Genomic DNA, 21,889 nt, shown 5'->3' with positions numbered 1-21,889 from the left:
AATTTAAATTTATTTTCAAGAAATGAACTACTGTGTGGGTGTTCACTATTTTCACAAACCTGGTCACTACCTACTGGGTCATGTTACCAACTAACAACAACACACCAGCTGTAACAATTCAAAAGGGGCCATGATATCCAAACCCAGCTTCACCCATCACTCATGAGGGACAACCACAGGAGTTAACTGTGCAGAACGGATTACTTTGCTCTGGCCACTCTTTGCACATTGCCAATAATATTTGACTACTATCTCTAACTGATGATCTAGATTAGACCGCAAATATAATCCCCATATGTTAGATTTAGATTCCTTCCAAGATGCCCCTCATGACCCACATTTACAATCTTTTCTATTGAGTGCTTCAGAGAAATCACATGTGCACCCCTGAATAGATCTACAACAATCAGACTCAGTTCCTATTCCTTCTAAGAGCATCTGGAATGTCCTTGATACTTGTCCATCCAATTACTACATACTTAGACACTGTGCTCAACTCCTCATGACAAAGTTTTGCATATTTCCAATCGTCCCTAGCAATCACCTCTTCCTTCACCCGTGCTATGTGTAGCAGGATCATCCTCCTACCCACTACACTAAATGGGCAAACTAGGCAGGCAAACAGCCGCAAGATTCTCTCCAACCCCTCCCCCCCCCCCCCCAAGGAAAATATTCCATCTGTACATTGTAATCTGTGAAACGTTTAACCCATTTTCTGATTCATGGCAACAAAATGGCATTTTCTCTACACACAAATATCGATACAACAGGATGATGAGTAGACCTTACTACAAATGGTAAACTGCACAGATACAATCTGAAATGTTGCCTCGCCCAAGCCACGGCTAAAGCTTCCATCTCTATGACAGAATAGCATTCCTTTGCTCCCCTTAAGAAACGCAAAGCACAAGCTATGACATTCTCCTAGCCATCAAAAATCTGGGGTAAAATAGCCCCAAACCCTTGAGACTAGCATCCGGTCAGAATAGTTATTTTACCTTGGTTGAAATTAACCACAGTTGGTAATTTACCAATGGATGATTTAACCAAACAGAAAGCCTTCTCGCAATCCTTCGTCCAACTGAAAATTGTGCCCTTGTTACACTAATTTCTTAATTGGTAATGAATTTTGAGCCAAACTCCACCAATCGTAAAAATGCTCTCACTTGTTCACAGTCACTAGGAGTGGGGGCATGGGTAATTCTTTTGGCTACTTCCAATTTTGGGCTTATACCGTCACCAGAGACGGTGTGTCCTAAATATGTGACAGTAGTAACACCAAATGTGAAACTTTGTTTGCTTTCCAAGTTAAACCAGATGACTGCAATTTCATAAGTAGACATTCCAGAATTCTGTCATGATCTACCTTGTCCTTTTAAAACACCAATATGTCGTCTTGGAAGAAAGAACCTTGAGTATCCCTTCAAAAATCCTTTTCATTACCCTCTGAAAATACGTGCAGCAGAAGCTAGACCAAACAGCATTCTCAAAAACCTGTAGGCACTTAAAGGTGTTAAAAACTAGTTGAGATACCTAGATTCAGCATTAAGTGTTACTTGATGATGCCCTGAAGCGAAGTAGATGATATTGAACAACTTGGCTCCCTTAAGTGCTGCTAGAGTTTCATCGATGTTGGGGAGTGGTTGGCAATTGGCCTAAATATGTTGTTGAGGCCTCTAGGGTCTACACACATTCTTGTTTTTTTCCTGTCATCCTTGGGTGCAAGAATCACCAGAGTCAACCACTCTGAGTACTCAATCTCGTCTAACAACCTCTGGAGTTCAGACTTGAGTGGGTCAATCATCAGATTTGGTAATTTGCTTACTTCAAACACACACATTGCTTCATATTCCTCTTAAGCACAATTTTATGTTCAAATCTATGTATCTACCCTAATTCTTCCTCAAATGATTCTGGAATATTATGAACGATGTCAAAATCACTCCCCTTTTTAGATACCAACAACATGGGCTTGGGAGAATTTGGTTTGAGAGTGAGTTATGCACATATCCCATTGGTGTTGCAATCCCAGCTGATTGTCATCACACTTGGCAACATAGGCTTTGCCCACAAATTCTCTCTCTTTATATTGGATCCTCAATACAGTGCAACCCGATACATCAGTCCTAGATCCACCATACCACACAGGACTGACATCAGATGGTAATAACTTAATGTTATCTTATGTATATTAATATAGCACCATATCACCTGTGAGGGAACTGTGGCGCATTATGTTGTCCCCACCAAAATACCAATGCCAGTGTTGGTTCCCAACCATGGTGTAAAGCGAACCTGCCTCCCTCAAGACTGTTAATTTCTTGCTACTAACCAATTTTTCTATTTCATTCATAATCAATGGATCACTGTCAATCTCTCCAATATCTTGCATAGTTCCATTTGCCTTTTTTGAGTTATCAATTAGACACAGCTATTGGAAGTATCACTCACATACACCCACTCTGGCATAGTGGTCCCTTTTCCTGCATTTCTTACAGATAATGTTTCTGGCATAAAGCTCATGCCTACTCCAGAGACGCACATTGCTGCCACATCTGTAGCACTTGAATTGTCCCTCCTTATTATCACCATTCCCCACAGAAAAACTTTTCTAATTTTGTTCCTTCTTAAATAACCCACTACCCTCCGTGCCAGATTTCCTTTTCGCCCCTTAACGTGTGAGGAGTTTGTCAAGAAATTCCTGAAACCCACATGGACATGGTCTCCATAACTTTCACAATGGTAATTGCTTCCTCAAGCTAGGTGATCCTTAACTAAGAGTTTTTCCTGCACCTTTTGGTTGTAGTGCACCTCACTAATTGGTCTCTAATGGGAAAATCAGTGAGTGCATCCAAATTACTAGTGTGAGGTAGAGTTTTTAAAGAAGCAAGATAGTTACCAACTTTCTCAGTTTTACCTTGGGTACTAAAGAAAAATGTATGCAGATCAAAAACAACATTTATCTTGGTACTAAAATGTTTTTCAAGCATCAATACTGACAATTGATAAACACCCCCAGGTTCCCCATTTGATGAGCCTATGGTCATCAGTTCATCTAAGCTGTTATATATGTTCCTTCCCTCCAAACCTACATTAGGTAACAAAAATTCTAGTTGCAGAACAATTCTCACCATCCAAGGCCACTAAACATGAAACAAATCTTTTTGTCCGCTGTTTCCATGGAAGTGTAGGATCACCTTTTTCTGACCGAAAAACAGATGGCGGAGACATATTTGCCATTGCCATTATGACTTGACAACAAAGATAATAATGTATGAAGAAAACAATAGATTAACTGAAGAACAAGTAAAATAGCTACATTTCCACAAAGTTCAGTTGGTATGAGTAATATTAATGGTGGTTGGCGTAACATAACAAGAACTGCAATAAGGAAGAAAAACAAGGTAATAATGCTAATAATTTCTTATCCGAAAAGGTAAAAATTGTCACAGTATCATAAAAATTCAACTGTAGAAGTCAATGCTCCTACAACCATAAGCCACTGAGAGCAGTAGGTAATATGCTGAGGAAAAGAAGAAATCCACGAAACGGAGAGGAAAGGATTGGCAACAACAGTTCCAGTGAACTATCCTCATTTAGGATGGAGCTCAACGTGATTCCATGATGACATTGACACTCAATGAAGAGGATGCCAGGTTGTGACAGGACTGGAGCTTTTTGTTGGAACACCATGGAATGACTGGACACCACCGAATGGCACCCACGGCTGCAACATTGGAGAATTCAAATGAAAATAACCTTGCTTCCATCACCTGGTAAGCAAGTGCAACCCAAACATTCAGCATATGACAATCCAAATTGGCAGAACTACCTACTTCCAAAAGTTGAAAAAGCACTCTATGAGCGCTTTAAATCTCATTTTAGGAGGGGAAGCAGCACACGAGGGACAGCAAGAAAACACATGTACTACCATGGAATATTGTAAGAAAAAAGGTAGCTTGCTGAATGAGACCACTATACCATTATCCATTCAAAAGGATAGCAAAGAAGCTGTGTTCCAGGGAATGCACAAACACTAGAAGAGGAAAGAAAGTCACTGAATAAAAAGTAATAGAGCCTGAAAAGAAAGCCAGCAAACTGTACGCGTTAGGCTGACCCAAAGCCCACTGAGAATTTCAGTACTGCCCACAGTAGGTCTTCAACAACAATCTGTAGGCAAGAAATAAGGAGGCCAACATGAATCACTAAAACGTGAGCACAATAATAAAGCAGTTAAGAACTGAAGGAAAACATCACATCTGTTGAAAAGCCCAACTGTGGACAACTGAACAACAGTTGTAAAGCTGTACTCAGCAACTTTATTGATACAACAAACTAATGGAAAAAACTGTAAAGAAAGGTAAATTCTGAAATCTGTTCACTTGCCTTTATCTTAGTAGTCACACCAGTCAAGATTCAAAGAGTGGCGACATGGATGGAATTTATTATAGTATCAAATGTGTGGGGAATGTGTGGGGAATGTGTGGAAAAGTGGCCATGAGTATTGGTGCCCTCTCTGGTCCTGGAGGACTCAGTTCAGGATCCAAAGTGAATATATTGTCCTGTACGTCAGGGAAGGCCATTCACAGAAAGTAGTGCGAGGATGGCTAGCTTCTTCGGATTGGCCAGGGAATAGCAGAAAAGATGATGGGTCAGTGCCAAATAGAGGAGATGCCCTTTTTTCCAGTACCTGTAAATTATACTGAATGCTGTGTTTTATTTGATAGCTACGACAGAGGAAGACAATGCTTTCATCACTGAATGTAGAGTCCAGTTTGTTACAGAATGAAGAGAAAGATACAAATCACACCTATGGGTAGGCAAGGTGGGGCTCAAGTACAAAGAACAGCCGACAACAATCTATCGGCTCCTAGGACAGAGGCTGTACTCCACCAGGAAGAGCGAAAAAGTGAAAAGATGCTATGTATTGATGTATGCAACAACTCGACAGCTAATGCAAACGTGTTAAGTCAAGTTTTTGGAGGAACAGTCTAAAAGAAAAAAACAGAAAGAAAAAATAAGTCAGTAGAAAAAAATGGAACTGTGAGCTGGACATACCGCAGACCTAGAGGCGGTGGGCTAGTCTTGTATTGGAAGGGCCACACCAAGAGGCGACAGGCTACACTTGAGCTATGAGGGCACCCATCATTCTGATTTACATCAGCTCTGCTACTTTTCACCAGTTGGTAATATTCACCCAAGCTAGGAAGAGAATAGAGCAGAGTGCTTTCACTTTATCACAGCATGCATTTTTTATGTCTCTGGTGGCAAAGGCTAACTTGCAAACACTTAAGAAAATTGTAAAGTGCTGTAATTTATACAGGAAAACGGAAACTGGATACAAGCCAAGTGGTCGCCAATGGTGCTTATAGTGCATGAACATTTAAATTTGTAAGCCACTGTATCACTTAAGTTTTTCATGACTATGTATTGGGAACAGAAATAAAATGGACTTCTATTGAGCTCATGGAGAAAGGAATATAGAGAGTTATTACAGGATGACTCTTCTGAAGCTGGCAAAGAATATCTGTAGAGAAAATAATAAGGCATAACAAATAAAATGGATCCCAGTTTAGAAACACTTACCTTAGGAAGCTCTTCAATCTGATTAGCATCTAAATAGAGTTCTTCCAAGGTCTTCTCAAAAGTAAAAATCTCCTTGGGCACTTGTTCCAAACTACAGTGAGAATAATCAAGTGTTGTAACCGTCTCTTCTTCCCCTCGCAAACAGCGACATGGCACCAATCGCACAAACAAGTTTCGTTTTGTTGTCATTTTCAGGCACTACAAAGAAAATAAAACCATACATACATTAATATCAATGCAACCGCATGAAGTAGGCATGCAGAAGGTAAAACAGGTATGCTTCTAGAGGATTAAAGTTTTTGGGCTACCCTTGTGTCTTTATGGTGATGCTGCCATGAAAGAACAGCACGCCGGCATCAAGGTCTACCAGATAATCAATTCAAAAGTTCTAAAGGATGGGAAAGGGCCACATGACCTTTTAGAATCTCTTGAAAAAACATTCAGAATATATACTCAAGAAAAGATTTGCAACCTACTTCCATCAAGAAAACACTTATTTTTGTAGGGCGCGCGGGTTTATATAGTCAAAATAGAGCTAACTCTTGTGTACTATGAGCAAGACACAGAATGTGTCTAAACCTTCTGGTGCAGTAAAGTGGTTAGATAAAAAAATAGCAATTTCCGGTAATAATGTGGTTTCCACCTGGTACGGCTCAATTTGATGCAATTTTGAGACTGCATTGAATTCTGCAGCACCCTAGACACTGCGCTAGTAGATCAAACAGATTTTAAAAAGGTCACAAAGCATATTTCTGCAAATATATTGGCTGGATATGTTATATAGCGAGGTCCTATGTCACGGTGTCTCATGACATACTGCTGAGACGTCTGGGGGAAGTGGGAATCACTGGTTCGGCCATGGAGTGGCTTGACTCATTCCTCCATGAGAGGTCATTCTCGGTAACAGCTCCCCCGTTTGCCTCTGGCGAACACCCTGTTAAACAAGGGGTGCCACAGGGTTTTTCCCTTAGTCCCCTGCTATTTAATATCTATGTCCAACCGTTGGCTGCAGTAGCCAATAGCAGGGGTCTGACCATGGTCTCCTACGCTGACGATACACAGTTGGTGGTGGCACTCTCAAATAACACCGAGCGGGACGCCCTTAAGTTTCAGGGCGACTTTGCGGCAGCGGCCGGGTGGATGACCGCCAACTGTCTCCAGCTGAACTCTAACAAGTCAGAGGTATTGTTAGTGGGAAAGGACCATGGGCAGTGGAGTGAACTCTGGTGGCCAGCTAGCCTGGGCAGGGCCCTCTCCCCCAAGCAGGCAGTGAAAAATCTAGGGGTATGGCTGGACTCATCTCTTAACTATCGAGTCCAAACCAAAAAGAAGGCATCGACCTGTTTTGGGCTTCTTTGATGCACCTACGCGTCAGGTTATCATTCAGGCGTCCGTATTGTCCAGACTTGATTATGCCTGTTCTCTTTATTTGGGGTTTCAACAAGGCGGAGGTTCTGAGGCTGCAAAGGGCACAGAACGTGGCAGCAAGATCCCTTCTAGGTCTGCGCAGGCCTTGTTCTGTGTTCAAGGCCATTCGCCGTCTTCATTGGTTACCTGTGGCCAGGTGTATTGAATTCAAAGCCTTATGTATCTCCTTCAAAGCTTTGAAGCTGACCACTCCCTCTATTTTAGCCAACCTCCTTTTGCCATATGTCCCCTCACGACATCTTTGCTCACAGGATCAGCACTTGGTGGTGGTTCCCCAGACACGAAGGGTTTGTGCTGGCGGCCGCTCTTTTCGTAGTAGAGCGGCCATCCTCCGGAACGCACTTCCTGGGCATATTTGTGGCCTTAGAGCAACTATCTAGAATTCAGGAAGGCCATCAAGACCCACCTCTTCCCTGCACCATAGTCCATGTATATTCCATCTGCTTATGTCAGTCTTTCTTGGTATTAGCGCCGGGACGCCCCTTTGCTGGGGCAGCTGTAACGCTCTATAAGTCGCAGTAACATAACATAACAACATATTAGGAACTAATGAAATAATGCAAAACTGCAAACGAGTCACAGTCATCAATAGAATTATTGCTTTATAAAATAAATAAATGTATATACAAATCAGAGGATGTCTGAGCAAGGTGTAAACAATGGGGCACAAATAGGTCAGGTTTTTCTCCAACAGAGGAAACAGGTTACTTAGAAAAATGATGCCACCACACAAACCGTGCCCATCTTAACTGATGGGTCACGATGGCAGACAGCAAGCACCCATCATGAATTTACAGAACATAGAATTAAAACGAATGTGCCAGCGAAAATGACAGAAAAGGGCCTTCCACAAAATATTTGAATCTGAATTATTTTGCCACTATTATGGCCATTAAATTCACAATGCCCTAGGTACAGGCTCATCAGTTACCTTGATCAGACAATCTTCCCGTCATTTAACTTGCCACAAATGTTAGCTTGTAGCCTACTGGGTACTGAATCCTGGCTCATCGGTTGTATGCACATAATTCTGGCTTCTTAGTTACTGTGCACAGAACGCCAGCTCATCAATTATGCCCATAGACACGTCAGTTGATACCCACAACATTCCTGCCAAGGAGTTCTGGTCTAATGCTCGTTAAACTGCATCTAAACTCGACTCCTGCTTCGACTCGACCTGGGAGACGGCCCATCTGGAAGCAACCTAGTGGTTGCGACAGTGTGACCGCAGGAAAGGGTTGCAAACATCATGGTGCGCACAGCTGTGGGGAATTGTAAAGACAGGAACAGGACATGCTAAGAAGAGCATAAGCCTCACACTTGTGAATATGGCTTTCCCTAAACCGCACCTCTGAAATGATTCTAGGTGCTTGCTTTGTACATGAAATGTACCTTTTAATAAGGAAGATTCTCTTTCCCTGCACTCTGTGAGGTCTTTTTGCAGTGGTCTGGTATTTTGTTAATGAAAACAAGAATTTTGGGAAATTTACAACAAAGACAAAATACTGTTGTCTGCTGTGCGCTGACTTTGTGCCATTGTTTCATCACCTGTGGCGACATTCAGCTCCTCGCCACTTTTTTTGGCATGTATAGCTATGTGATGGGGAGAATACGCAAATGGTCCATGTGAGTTCATGCAGAGGAAGCAGGGGGAGATGAATGCTCCAGCAAATAGTAAACATTCATTACAATAGAAGCAGGCCACACGCTTCTGTTCTCCGGACACTTCCTTATTAATGTGCTTGCCCCTCTCCACTCAACTCACAGTCGCCTTGACAAACTGAGGAAAAGTTTGAAGGGAGGCTCGCAAATGAGGATGATTTAGACTTGGCTTCCGATAAAACCGGGCATAGATGACGCACCGTGTGATATATAGGGAAGCTTCCACCTGGACATGTTCCTATGTGACATTGTAATCAGATGTATCCCAAAAAGTGGAAGTGAGTGATTTATTGGCTTCCAGTACCGGGTTACGGGGACGTTCTCCCAATCACGCTACACAGCGCAAACATGCACCAGGACATCAAGCACAGGACGATACAGGGCTGTTAATCTCATTTTCTTGCATCTTAGTCAACGTCTTTCTTCCTCTTTTAGTGTCTGCCTTTTTTCATTAGCATAACCTCTTTACCATTATTTTGCATGGATGACTTACATTTTTCCCACATCCAGGAAAGACTTTTTTTCAGTACTCCATTGGACTGCATGTGCTTTCTAGGCCTCTCCCGTGCACTGCTTCCCCGCACATCCCTGTCCCCCATGCTCTCCTTGTAAATCCCCACACTCTCCAAGCTCATCTGTGCTTCGACCGCTCCTCGAAGTCCCACACCATTTTTTTCCCTAATACGCCAGCTTCTATGCCCAGCCTTCCTCCAAATACCCCACCTGATCCATTGTTGCTGCCCCACCAACAGTCATTTTACCTCCACTTCCTGGTCGAAAGGATAACAGGTACATTTCGATTGACAATGTCAAACTACAGCGAGTGGCCGATTCTTCTTAGTATGACTCCGGCGGTTTCCTGCCCTTCGATGCTGAGAAATTCTGTTGTGGCCCGAGCTTCTGACACAGTGCCTGATGTTGCCATTGAGATGCATGCCGTTACTGGTCCCTTGTTGCCACAAACGCCTAGTGGTGTGCTTGAAGAAGTTGAGTATGCTTATCCTGCGGATGTTACCTTGCCTGTTTTACAATCCACCACAGTTGCCCTCTCACAAGACTCTTTTGATTCTCGTTCAGTGACTTCCATTGCACCGTCCAAAGTTTCAATTTTTGTGGCTTAGTTCAAAAGACATTTTTTAATACCCCCTTGGACTTACATTTGGCTGGTGCTCATAGGTGTTTTTTTGTTTATGTCCATTGGCTTTGTGGTAGTGTGTTTTAGACTTATCAATGGACACTACCTGAATGAAAGGTCTACGATTCGACTAATTAATGGAACTTTGGCCCCCCACTCCTCATCACACATTATGAAGAGGGACCAGACTTTTGTGAACATTCATGGCCCCACTGAAGTGATTAATGTGCCAAATGTGTTTCGTGTTTCTATGGGTGATGTCGTTAAGCAGAACATTCATTCAGATGATTGGGATGTTCAAGCCATAGAAGCACTGTTTTCTGATTTGAAATATTATGCTGCATTTGATGCTGAGGATTTGTATTTGGAAACTGCTAATTATGATGAGCAATTTTGTTATCAACATTATGGCACGCATTTCCTACACAAAGCAAATAAGTTTAGAAATTTTGTAAATTTTACGCAGTGGGAACACTGCCCCGCCCCTAGGATGGGCAGCTCTGCCACGTTAGTGGAAAAGTTCACTTATTTTTCTGATTTTAGTGTGTCTAATCCGGCCTCCTTTTATTTTAAACTTGCGCCTGAGTCTGCTTCTAAAGTTAGACTGACACACACCAAATTATTGTATTCCAAGTCCTTTATGGACAAGTTGGCGGGTATGATCTGTGGAAAGCTACAGTCGATCTTAAATCGGTTTGGGGCTCCAAACGATGGCAAGTACAGGGAACAGAAGCTTTGCATCGTGCCTGTCTTATCCCGAATCACATGTTGTTTTTAAATTCGTCCATTTTTCAGACAACCTGTTTTGGATTGGCTACTTTTCTGCCTCCGTTCCGGGTCTAGGTGCTTTTTCCCAATTGGGGTAATCATACGGATCTATCCCTTGCTATGTTGCAGACACAGGTTTCCAACACGTCCTTCAATATTTCTGAATTGAATCCGGAAGGGTAGTTGGTGTGGCAAACGAGTTCGGACTCCTGTCAACATCGGTTTCTGGATTTAAGGCAGGGGTATACACAGGTTCGTGTAGACCCCCGTTTTGAATCTTCTCACACTGTAACTACCTAATCAGTAGGGAAGTTATGCCAGTCTTGGCTACAACATTCCACTTTAGCGTCTGTTAAACTTCATTTAGCACGTTTAAATGACAAAATAGATTTGAATGATTTTGTTAAGGGTCCTGCTATTGGCAGGCCCAAACGATGGGTGTATGCGGTTTACAACGAAGTTTGGAAGTTATCACAAGTTGAGGCTGCATCCAGATTACATGCTATTGATCAAGCCAATATGGAAAAAGTGTTGGCTGTAATAGATAATAGTATTAACACCCTCTCTTCTAGAATTTATACCTTAGATAATATTGTATCGTCTGTGATAGATATTGTGCAGGATGATTTGTCTGTATTGTATCATGGTCAAAATCAATTGCGCTCTGTTATGCAGTTTGCATGGACGTTGCAAACTTTAAAGGCAGGGAAGGTCCCTTGGGATTATATGAATACTTCATCTTTATTCCTCCCTTTTAATTTAACTGCAAAACAGCAATTCATGTCCATGAAAGATGCTACATATTCATTGCTACACATTGAAAAGTTAGAACCTTTGCCTTTCTCTGTTGCTGAATTGAATTCTGCTGTGTGGCTTGTACATGGGTTGATCACGTTACCGTTTCCCCTGTTTAAGTTTAGTTCATGCATGAAACATTATGCTCTAGGCAGATACGAACAATTGGGAACTGCCTTCCTGCATGAAGTTTGGTCACTCCCTTTCACATACAGATGTGTGAGGGACGGCAAGGAGGTTTACTTGAAAGGTGAGGAGTGCACTTCCACTCCGGATCATTCTGTTGTGTGTAGGCACATTCAATCAATCAATCAATCAATGACACTTATAAAGCGCGCTACATACCCGTAGGGTCTCAAGGCGCTGGGGGGGGGGGGGGGTGCCGCTACTGCTCGAATAGCCAGGTCTTCAGCTTCTTCCTGAAGGAGAGGTGGTCTTGGGTCAGGCGCAGGTCGGTCGGGAGGGAGTTACAGTTCTTGGCGGCCAGGTAGGAGAAGGACCTTCCTCCTGTAGTCGCTCTTCGGATGCGGGGGACGGCGGCGAGGGCGTGGTTGGCTGATCGGAGGTGGCGCGTGGGAGCGTAGAAGTTGACTCGGCTGTTGAGGTAGCTCGGGCCTTGGTCGTGTAGGGCTTTGTGTGCGTGGGTGAGGAGGCGGAAGGTGATTCTCTTGTTGACGGGGAGCCAGTGAAGGTCTCTCAGATGTCCGGAGATGTGGCTGGATCGTGGGATGTCGAGGATGAGTCTGGCTGAGGCGTTCTGGATCCGCTGGAGTCTCTTCTGGAGCTTGGCGGTGGTACCGGCGTAGAGGGCGTTACCGTAGTCCAGTCGGCTGGTGACGAGGGCCTGGGTGACGGTCCTCCTGGTCTCGGTGGGGATCCACCAGAAGATTTTCCGAAGTATGCGTAGGATGTTGAAGCACGCCGAGGAGACGTTGTTGACCTGCCTGGTCATGGAGAGGGAGGAGTCCAGGATGAAGCCCAGGTTGCGTGCATGGTCTGTCGGTTTGGGTGCGGTGCCCAGGGCGGGAGGCCACCAGGAGTCGTCCCAGGCGGAGGGTGAAGAGCCCAGGATGAGAACCTCCGTCTTGTCCGAGTTCAGTTTCAGGCGGCTGGTCGTCATCCACTCGGCTACCTCTTTCATCCCTTCGTGCAGGTTGGCTCTGGCGGCGGCGGGGTCGTTGGTCAGGGAGAGGATCAGCTGGGTGTCGTCGGCGTAGGAGATTATGCTGAGGTTGTGTTTGCGTACGATGGCCGCGAGGGGGCTCATGTAGACGTTGAAGAGGGTGGGGCTCAGAGATGATCCTTGTGGGACGCCGCAGATGACTTCGGAGGCCTCTGACTTGTACGGTGGTAGGCGGACTCTCTGTGTTCTTCCGTCGAGGAAGGAGATGATCCATTCCAGCGCCTTGTCCTTGATTCCGATGTTGCTGAGGCGCCGTACTAGGGTGCGGTGGCAGACCGTGTCGAATGCCGCGGAGAGGTCTAGGAGGATGAGGGCCGCTGTTTCTCCATTGTCCATCAGGGCTCGGATGTCATCGGTGGCGGCGATGAGGGCGGTCTCGGTGCTGTGATTGGCTCGGAAGCCGGACTGTGAGGGGTCGAGGGATCCGTTCGTCTCGAGGAAGGCGGCCATCTGCTTGTTGACGGTCTTCTCGATGACTTTGGCTGGAAACGGGAGAAGCGAGATGGGGCGGTAATTCTTGAGGTCGGTGGGGTCCGCTGTTGGTTTCTTGAGTAGAGCGCTGAGTTCGGCGTGTTTCCAGCTCTCGGGGAAGATGGCGGTGTCGAAGGATGTGTTGATGATGTCTCGCAGGTGGGGTGCGATGACAGCGTCGGCCTTGTTGAAGACGTGGTGAGGGCAGGGGTCGGTCGGTGATCCGGAGTGGATGGAGTTCATCGTGCGGGTGGTGTCTTCGGTGCTGATCGGGGTCCAGGCGTGGAGGGTGGTGGTGGGTGGGGGTGGTTGGACGGTCATGGTGTGCGTTGGTTGGTTGTTGAAGCTACTGTGTATGTCCGTGATCTTGTTGTGGAAGTATGAAGCGAGGGAGTTGCAGAGGTCTTGCGATGGGGTGATGTCGTTGTTTCCTGCGCTGGGGTTGGAGAGCTCTTTCACGATGTTGAAGAGTTCCTTGCTGTTGTGTGCGTTGTTGTCCAACCGGTCCTTGAATGCTGTTTTCTTGGCGGCGCGGATCAGCTGGTGGTGTTTCCGGGTGGCAAGTTTGTAGGAGGTCCTGTTGTCCGGTGTCGGTTCCCTTTTCCAGACTTTCTCGAGGGCTCGGAGGTTCTTCTTGGAGCACTTGAGTTCGTCGGTGAACCATGGGGCCTTCTTGCTGCCGGGTCTGCTAGGCGGGGTCCTCAGCGGGGCGAGCTCGTCCGCGCAGTCGCTGATCCACTTCGTGAGGTTGTCGGCGGCCTGGCTGGGGTTCGCTGAGCTGGCAGGAGGGTGCTGGCTCAGGGAGGTGGCGAGCTGGTCTGCTGTGATCTTGTTCCAGCTTCTGTGGGCGGCTTGTTGCTGGTGTTGGTGGGTCGTCGTTCTCTTGAAGGTGAAGTGGACGCAGCTGTGGTCCGTCCATTGAAGCTCTGTGGCGTGGCTGAAGAGGATGTCTGTGCTGGATGAGAAGACGGCGTCGAGTGTGTGTCCGGCGAGGTGGGTGGGGGTGGACACCAGTTGCTTGAGTCCCAGGTTGGCGAGGTTGTCGAGCAGGGTGCTGGTGTTGTGGTCGTTGTTGTTCTCCAGATGGTAGTTGAGGTCTCCCAGGAGGATGTAGTCAGCGGAGGGGAGGGCATGCGGGCTGACGAAGTCGGCGATGTCCTCGCTGAATTGCGTGCGTGGTCCAGGGGGTCGGTAGATCAGGGTGCCTCTGAGGGTGGTGTTCGGGTTGGTGTGGATCTGGAAGTGCAGGTGTTCGGCGCTGGTCAGGGTGTTGTCGGTGCTGGTCGTGATCCGGATGGTGTTTCTGTGGATGATGGCGATGCCTCCTCCCATCTGGTTGGCGTTTCGGTCCCTCCGGACGATCTTGTAGCCCTCTGGGATAGCGATGGCGATGTCAGGAGCTGAAGAGGCGTTCATCCAGGTCTCCGTGAGGAAGGCAACGTCCGGGGCTGTGGCGTCTAGGAGGTTCCAGAGTTCGATGGCGTGTCTGTGGACGGAGCGGGTGTTGAGCAGGATGCACTTGAGGTGGGTGCTGCTGGTGTTCGACTTTGCGGGTGCTGGTGTGCGGCTGGTCTGGGTGCAGGAGAACTTGCAGGCGTGGCAGCTGAAAGGTCCGTGGGTGCATCGTGGTGTGGCTTGGTGGCAAATCGGGAGTCGGCCGGTGTTGAGAGCGATGAGGGTGGCGGCGGAGTACGTCAGGCGGGTAGGTCGGGGTCCTCGTGGGCCAGGGGTCCTGGCGCTGGACGCGATCCGGTCGCGGACGGGCGGAGACGGGCTTACCTTTGGCGCACCTTCGGCGCTCAGTCGGCGCACCCGCTGCGCGTGGCCGCTGCGCGTTCGCACGGTCGCCATTTAAGGCGGAGTGCGCGGGTGGGCGGAGCAGCTGGGAGGCGGGAGCGGGGAGGGTTACAGAAGGCAAAGGGGGCGGGGACAGGCGGCGGTGGCGGGAGCGGGGAGGGTTACAGAAGCCAAAACGGGGCGGAGAGCAACACGGGGAAAAGAAATAACCACAGAACAGGCTAAAATACGATAAACAAGGGGAAAAAAGATAATTAAACCAAGCAGGCACAGATTCACGTCAAGACAAGGGTGGGCGGAGCAGCTGGGAGGCGGGAGCGGGGAGGGTTACAGAAGGCAAAACGGGGCGGAAAGCAACACGGGGAAAATGAAATAACCACAAAGCAGGCAAAAATACGATAAACAAGGGGAAAAAAAGATAATTAAACCAAGCAGGCACAGATTCACGTCAAGGCAGGGGCACAAACAACTGCAGTGGCGGCAGCCGGCGGACGAAGCAGCAGAGGGCAGGCAAGGGGCACACGCAGCAGCTGGTGGCCGTGCGGCGCGGGGGTGTCCCACAATTCAATTGCATGGTGCATGTAATGTGCATGCCCCTAATTTAGCTTGCGTCCTGAAAGGGATTCCTGTGCCAGTTATAACGCCGTCTTTTACGCTGCTTGCTAACGGTAGTTATTTGCTATTAAATAATGAAGTTTGCTGTGGGATGTTAGTGGGAATTCCCTACATAGTGACTGTATCACAGAGAGTAGTTTGCTGTAATAACATCCTTTTCCCACCCCCACATTGCCGGCTCGATGTATCCATCTGGCCTTCCATTCCAACCTTGAAAGCAGAGTTCAACAAGATGAGCAGAATAAGGGCTCTATTGTCTCACAAAGAAGTCGCGTTGACTTCGTCACGGGAAACATTTGTCCTTCACGAAGCAAACACGCGCACTGAGGTGCAAGCGCTTTTGAATACTGATCTACCACTTCATTTTGGGACTCTGATTCAGACTATCTTTAACGCTTCGTCCACAAGTGGCATAGCTCATTTTTTTTAAATTGTGGGCTCCGGCCTCGTGACCTCTTTTCAAGCTGTTTTTGGTGTGATCCCGGCCTTTTTTCATTCTATTTTTTCCAGTGTCTTCGGAGGTCTCCCTTTACTTCTCGCCCTCATAGCTGGAATACTGTTGTTGATCTGCGCCCTGCGCTATGGATGCACAACTTGCGTCACACGACAAAATGTCCAGGCTGCTCCATCTTCGTAACCGGATGCTTGAATACTATGGCACTTTACCACTGGCAACTCTAAGCATAGCTTATGGATTGTCCTTCCGGTTCCAATACTTTACTTGTGTGCAGCCCGTCTTTCATTGCCTAGATTGTCCGTTCCAATGGGCTCTGGATTTGAGTCTGTCAAACTCTGTGTCTCCTGTCCCGGATTATGATCGGCTAATGATCCCCTTAGTGGCTCATGAGTTGGACTGTTCTGGCGTCGGGATTATGGCCTGTGAAGCAGCACATGGAGCCCTTGGGAATTGGGACATCGGAACGGCTGCGATTGACTTCTTAGCAAGAAGTTATCTTGAAGAACACGCCAGTTGTCCTCGTCTGGTGCTGGAAGCACCGGTGGTTGAGGAGCATGTATGTTCTTTCCCCGTCCTGAACTGGATGGAAGATAATTTTGCGGAACGTTCCAATGATTTCCTCTTGGAAGCTGTTGCAACTTATTGTGCCTATACCTTGATGGATTGACTTTTGTACTTTCATTTCGTCCTACGCCCTTCATGATGTTTTTTTTTATCCTCTACATGTTTTTCTTTTATCCTCTACATGGTTTTTTTACTCCGTGTTTAACTTTTCTTTGCTTTTTTCTTCGAACTTTTTCACTTCCCTTATATGGACTTACAGTTCATGCCCTTGGTTCCGTTCTATCAAACTTGAACTCTGCGTTCTTGCAAGTGCGCCCCTACTGGTTAGTGGTCCGATCAAGGGGGGGTGTAGTGAAGATCGTTATCTATATACGTACAATGCTAAGTTAGCATAACTGCGTTAGATGTTAGAAAGCCATCTTGCCGCTTTTGCTGCTTTTGCACACGACACTGTAGTCACATGTTATTAAATTGAGAAATGCTTCCTCGACTTTGCTTCACATGAGAACTTTCTGTTGTTAACATCCCAAACAGTGAGCAGCGACCTTGGTCTCGACACAGTGTAAAAGAAACAGTCTGGATCGCTAGACGGTGCATGTTGTTGAGTTCAGGTTGATCGGCCCACTAGTTTAGCCATAACACGCACGCAGCTGCAAATACCTGAAAGTCGAGTGTTTTTAATATTGCAGCGTTACATGTTTTCATTACATTCGGAAGAAGAGTGTTCCTAGGAGCAGAGCATAGCTGATCCTGTGATGTGAACTCTCTGAGCTGATCTTTACGGTATGGGGTTCCCCATTCAAGCCTAGAGACCTTTTATTAGTCTAATAATACGATTAGTGTGTTAGAGAAAGGAAGGTGGCTTAGATCCACTGTCATTTTAGTAGGATTGCTCCTTTCATTTTCTATGGTATTGTAACTATGCTGATGGTTTTGATTTTAATCGTTTGTCTGCTAATGTTAGCCAAACTGCTGCATCTTAGGACACGAGGTTTATAAAATAAACTCTTTAAACTTTTACCGTGTCTCTGTTTATTCTGTTGTGGACTGGTACGAGAATAATTACGAAAAGGTATTTCTGATTCCCACCATTCCTGAGAAATATACTAAGTCGCTTGTTCTGGGTTGTCTATACATTGGGACCGCCGAGCTAAACCTTGGATAACAAATGGGACACTGATGCTGGCCGGATAAGGGGTTCCTTGGTTCTGAGGTGAGTTTTTGGTACACCACAATTCACTGAGGGCCTGGGTTCCTGCGCATAGTTCTGCGCATAAGCAGAATCCCTGCAACACTCCCCATTCCGTTTTTATATGTTTCTTTTTTATGTGTATTGTGATAGCACATGTGAAGTGAGGACAATGTCCTTACTGACTGAACCTCGTCTTTACAGCCTCCTGAGCCCATGGTCTACTGTGTAACCTGTTTGACTACAGACGGACATACACACCACTACAAAAACAATTGGAGGATGCCACAAAAGGATGTGCTACAATTCTAAACCCACGTGGGCAAGTAAATGCTTGAAATCGGCACTTTCTTATTTTGAGCCAGGATTGAACCAATAGGTTTATAACTTGGAGCTGCCCTCGCCGTTTTAGGAGGAGATTCATACGTAAAATTCTGTATGCAAGTGTTGAATGAGGAGCATAGGTCGATGTCTCAATGAGATGATGGAGGAGTGTTTTAGCTGGTATTGCAGCCTTTCCCAACTAAAGGTAATTAGAGGAAAAATAGAAGAGCCCTGTATTTATCTACAGTGTGAATTCCAAAATTTGCTAATCTGACTTACAGGATACGGATTTTAATATCTTTTTGCAACAAGTTACTAGCTATGTTTTTTAGGTGTTTAATTTCACACTAGATTCAGATGTATTCTTCGCATCTGCAACTATACTGACTAATTTGTATAAAAACAGCAATACACCAAGGATATAAGCGGTGTGAGGGAAGGGAGATGGCGTGGCTATGTATAAAACGACTAATAACTCGCAGGTGGAAGAATCCGAACCTCCGTTTACCTAAGGCTTGGAGGCAGCTGCTCCTGGTGTGGGCCCAAGCGGAAAGCACAGCATTGCACAGAGAGGACACATTTGGGTTACGAAAATAGCCAATTGCGCAAAACTGGGATGCTATACTTATAGAACTTCAAATCACAAGCAAACCCCTGTAGAGGAAACACATACTGGAGACTAAGCCCATAACTATGGAGACATATACACACGATATGCCAAACATGAGTACACTGGGAGCGGGGTGTGTTGTGACACAGGTAGAATGAGCGAGATGGCGGCAACACTTGTGTAGGCAAGATCTACAAACGAAGCAAAGATTTAGGGGGCGGGGGAAGAGGGGGCGAACCTAGGCCAAGTCACCATAATGGTCTCAACCTCGGCACACTACAATGTTGTAGATTTGTTTCAAATGATAACTGTTAAGAATCTAGTGTTTGTATTAAATCAAGCTGTGAATGATGAAATCTACATTATAAATAATTGAAATGAGAATCTGTCCTGGGCACCAAAGACATTAGCTATGTACAGTACGGGTCATCAGTAAATCCTCTCTTTTTCTTCATGAAGGAAACCTGGGCACAGTTGTAATGGAACAGATGACTGCTAATTAGGAGTATTGTCATGTAAGCTGAAATGTATGAAAAGAAGATAAAATGCAAATAAAGAGATTTAAAAAAAATGGTGTGGCTACGTATATTAGAAATACAAAAGGCACCTCAGAGTCTCATCACTTTCCAAAGGAACTTCGCCTTTGGCCTCGTTCCCCTACATGGTGACGAAACTCCTCCGTGACTTTCAATATTCTTATAATATACCAGAAGGGGTACCTTATTCCCATATATAATGTTTATAAGAGGCAGTGGTTCAATAAGTTATAACAAAATGTAATTGAACTATTGTCCATTTCACCATTTACACATAGTTTAAAGAACAAAGGCATTATGGCACATTTGGATGTCATGCATTAAATGGAGAAAGCAGAAATTGAGGTCACCCCCCTTGCCTATAACCCAAGTGCTTGAACACCAAGGTGCAAATATGAAAGTACAGTGGGAGCAGGATACGCCTGAAAAATTGGCATGACATCTCCAGAATCTGTTAGAGGGATTCAGATTGTTTGTAAAACAGTTTAATCATAACGTTGAAATGGGAATATAATACGGGTTGCTGAAATTGAAAGCATTGATTCCCAATGAATGAAGGACGTCGGCCAGACTATTGTGTGCCGATATAGTCCCACGTAAATATCGTGCCTAAATATTTTTACGAACATTTCAGATTGGGGGCGGAGTTTCTATTAAATGCACTGATAATAACCTCATGCAGTGATATACACAAGATTGGAAGCTGGTAAATGTCACTGTTTTTACAGCATTGGGCTAGACATCCACATTGGATGCAGACATTCATTAAACACCATCCTTGCGTTCTATCACAGGATTAGAATGTCAACTGATTCATCAAAATTCATGCTTTGCCAGTAATTCGCGACTGGAAAAGTTCCACTTCTAGATAATGGCTGCCAATAACCTCACGCTTCGTTTCTGAATTATTCAACTAGCTTCCAGCAGCGTTAATAATCTGTCTTCAGCAAACTAAAGAATGGACAGTTTGAAGAGGCAAATTGGTTGAAGGTTGCAGAAAAACAAAATTATGTACGGAAAAGCTTTATTCACCAAAACATAGATGTTCTAAGGAAACACTGACCAGATAATCACACCCGTCTCAGGAGGAGCGGGCTCATCCTGGCGTAACCAGAAGCATAGATATTTTCTGATGAAAGCAGATCACCGGCCGCAAAAGCAGGTTTCAATTCTTCAATTTACATTGAATCCATACCGCAGCCTTTCATCTGGAAAGAACAGCCTTTAATGAAAGGGCCTTGTAATAAAAGATGAGAGCTCCCAAACAAGAAGTAATCGAGCATCACCAAACAAGATCTGTCTGCTGTAGAAAAGCTCTGCTCTCCAATACGGCACTGCCTGCACAGCCTTGGGAAATGATGACTTTCGCACATTTCGCGAACCCGTGGGAGCATTAAAATGATAGACTTCTGCCTGCATGCACTGTTACGTGAAATATCATGTTTCAGCAACACTGCGCTATCAGTGCGTATCGCTTAAAACATGTATGGCTCAACTTTGAAGAGGACCTGTGTTGGAGTACCAGTGGTGCTCTAAGGAAACAGCAAAAGGATCTGGACTCCGGAGATCATTCAAGATTCATCATTCAAGATTCTTCATTGATAAGTGTAGTGTGCGTAGATCTTGTAAACAGAAATAACACTGCAAAGGGAAAAACTAGAAAAGCACAGTTCCAGACCGTATCCTAGAACTTCAGGGATCAAAAAGCGCTTTTCTGGAAATCCCAGCCATTGTGTATGGGTGGGAAAGCACATTTTCATGTCCTTAGTCTCCAAGTGGTCACCCCTCATACGTTTGAAAGCACACTGTAGGAGCGTCAGATCATGCAAGATAAAATAGGACTAAAGAAAGAACCTAGGGAATGAAAAGGTGGCTTACCTCTTTAATTCATGCACAGAAGATGAAGGAATGGAAACCCTTTGCAGTAGCTAATGTCAACAGTATTTTTAAAAATGAGTGGCAAGCCTTTGGAATAAAGACGACGTGGATAACTGAAGGCCCTAGGGTCAATGTCTTGTGGCTTGCAAACAATGCAAGCTGTAGTCATTACAGCTTTTTCCACTCTGCTTGCGCTCTAAAGCTGGACATTCAGAATCACTATTTCACACAGCCCTTCCTTTAGTATGCCAAGGCTCTAGGATAGCCACCAGGCCTATTTGCAACCGTGGCATACGTTTCCACTTCCAGGAGGACCTAAATGCTTCCTTCAGCAAGATGGAGTATGTGGAGCGAGATCCAGCAGGAGCGGAGTTCCAAAATTTTAAATAATTTGTCAAAAGGCACTTGAAATGTCTTAAGAAGAAACTATATTCAGTGTCCATACATGCCTCCAGTGCAAGGTAAATAAACACTTACGCAACTATTTATATAGCCTCAAAAATGAGCACAGAGTTCTAACTAGCCACGCTCACTGCGGCCCTTCTATATTGAAGCTCACCCTCACTTCTGTTTGATATACTAGGCTCTAGGGATCCTTTTGAATATTACTTACTGATGTGACAACACTTCCTAACGCACATCTCAGAGACTTAACTCAATCAATGCGTACTATGAAATGTGTTTCCTTGTTGCAATCTGTCTGCAAGCAAAGCTAAAAGCGTCACAACTTCATTCTAATGAACAATCTATTGCTCCAAAAACGGAGCGTCTTCAGAAAATGGCCTCGATCCTGTCCCCACATTTAAAAAGAAGAAAGCTACTCTGAGAATTTATGGGAACCAGCATGTGTTTAGGAAATCGGAACTGAACTCCTTCTGAGCAGTGTTAACT

At 45.3% G+C, this 21,889-nt stretch overlaps 1 protein-coding gene across 2 annotated transcripts in view; it reads right to left on the bottom strand.

The window, feature by feature from the left end:
• The window catches only part of ERBIN (erbb2 interacting protein), a 710,320-nt gene that overhangs the window by 359,239 nt on the left and 329,192 nt on the right, over positions 1–21,889 (bottom strand). For both annotated transcript variants that reach the window (XM_085631853.1, XM_085631862.1), the window contains exon 4: positions 5,587–5,784. In XM_085631853.1, the coding sequence (XP_085487979.1) occupies positions 5,587–5,775 (189 nt within the window). In that variant the 5' untranslated portion in view covers positions 5,776–5,784. The remainder of the gene's footprint in view (positions 1–5,586; positions 5,785–21,889) is intronic.

Source organism: Triturus cristatus, chromosome 2_1, assembly GCF_964204655.1.
Source record: "Triturus cristatus chromosome 2_1, aTriCri1.1, whole genome shotgun sequence".
Classification (NCBI taxonomy): domain Eukaryota; kingdom Metazoa; phylum Chordata; class Amphibia; order Caudata; family Salamandridae; genus Triturus; species Triturus cristatus.
Note: the sequence above shows the minus strand (reverse complement) of the source record. Positions and strands in the feature narration are given on the sequence as shown.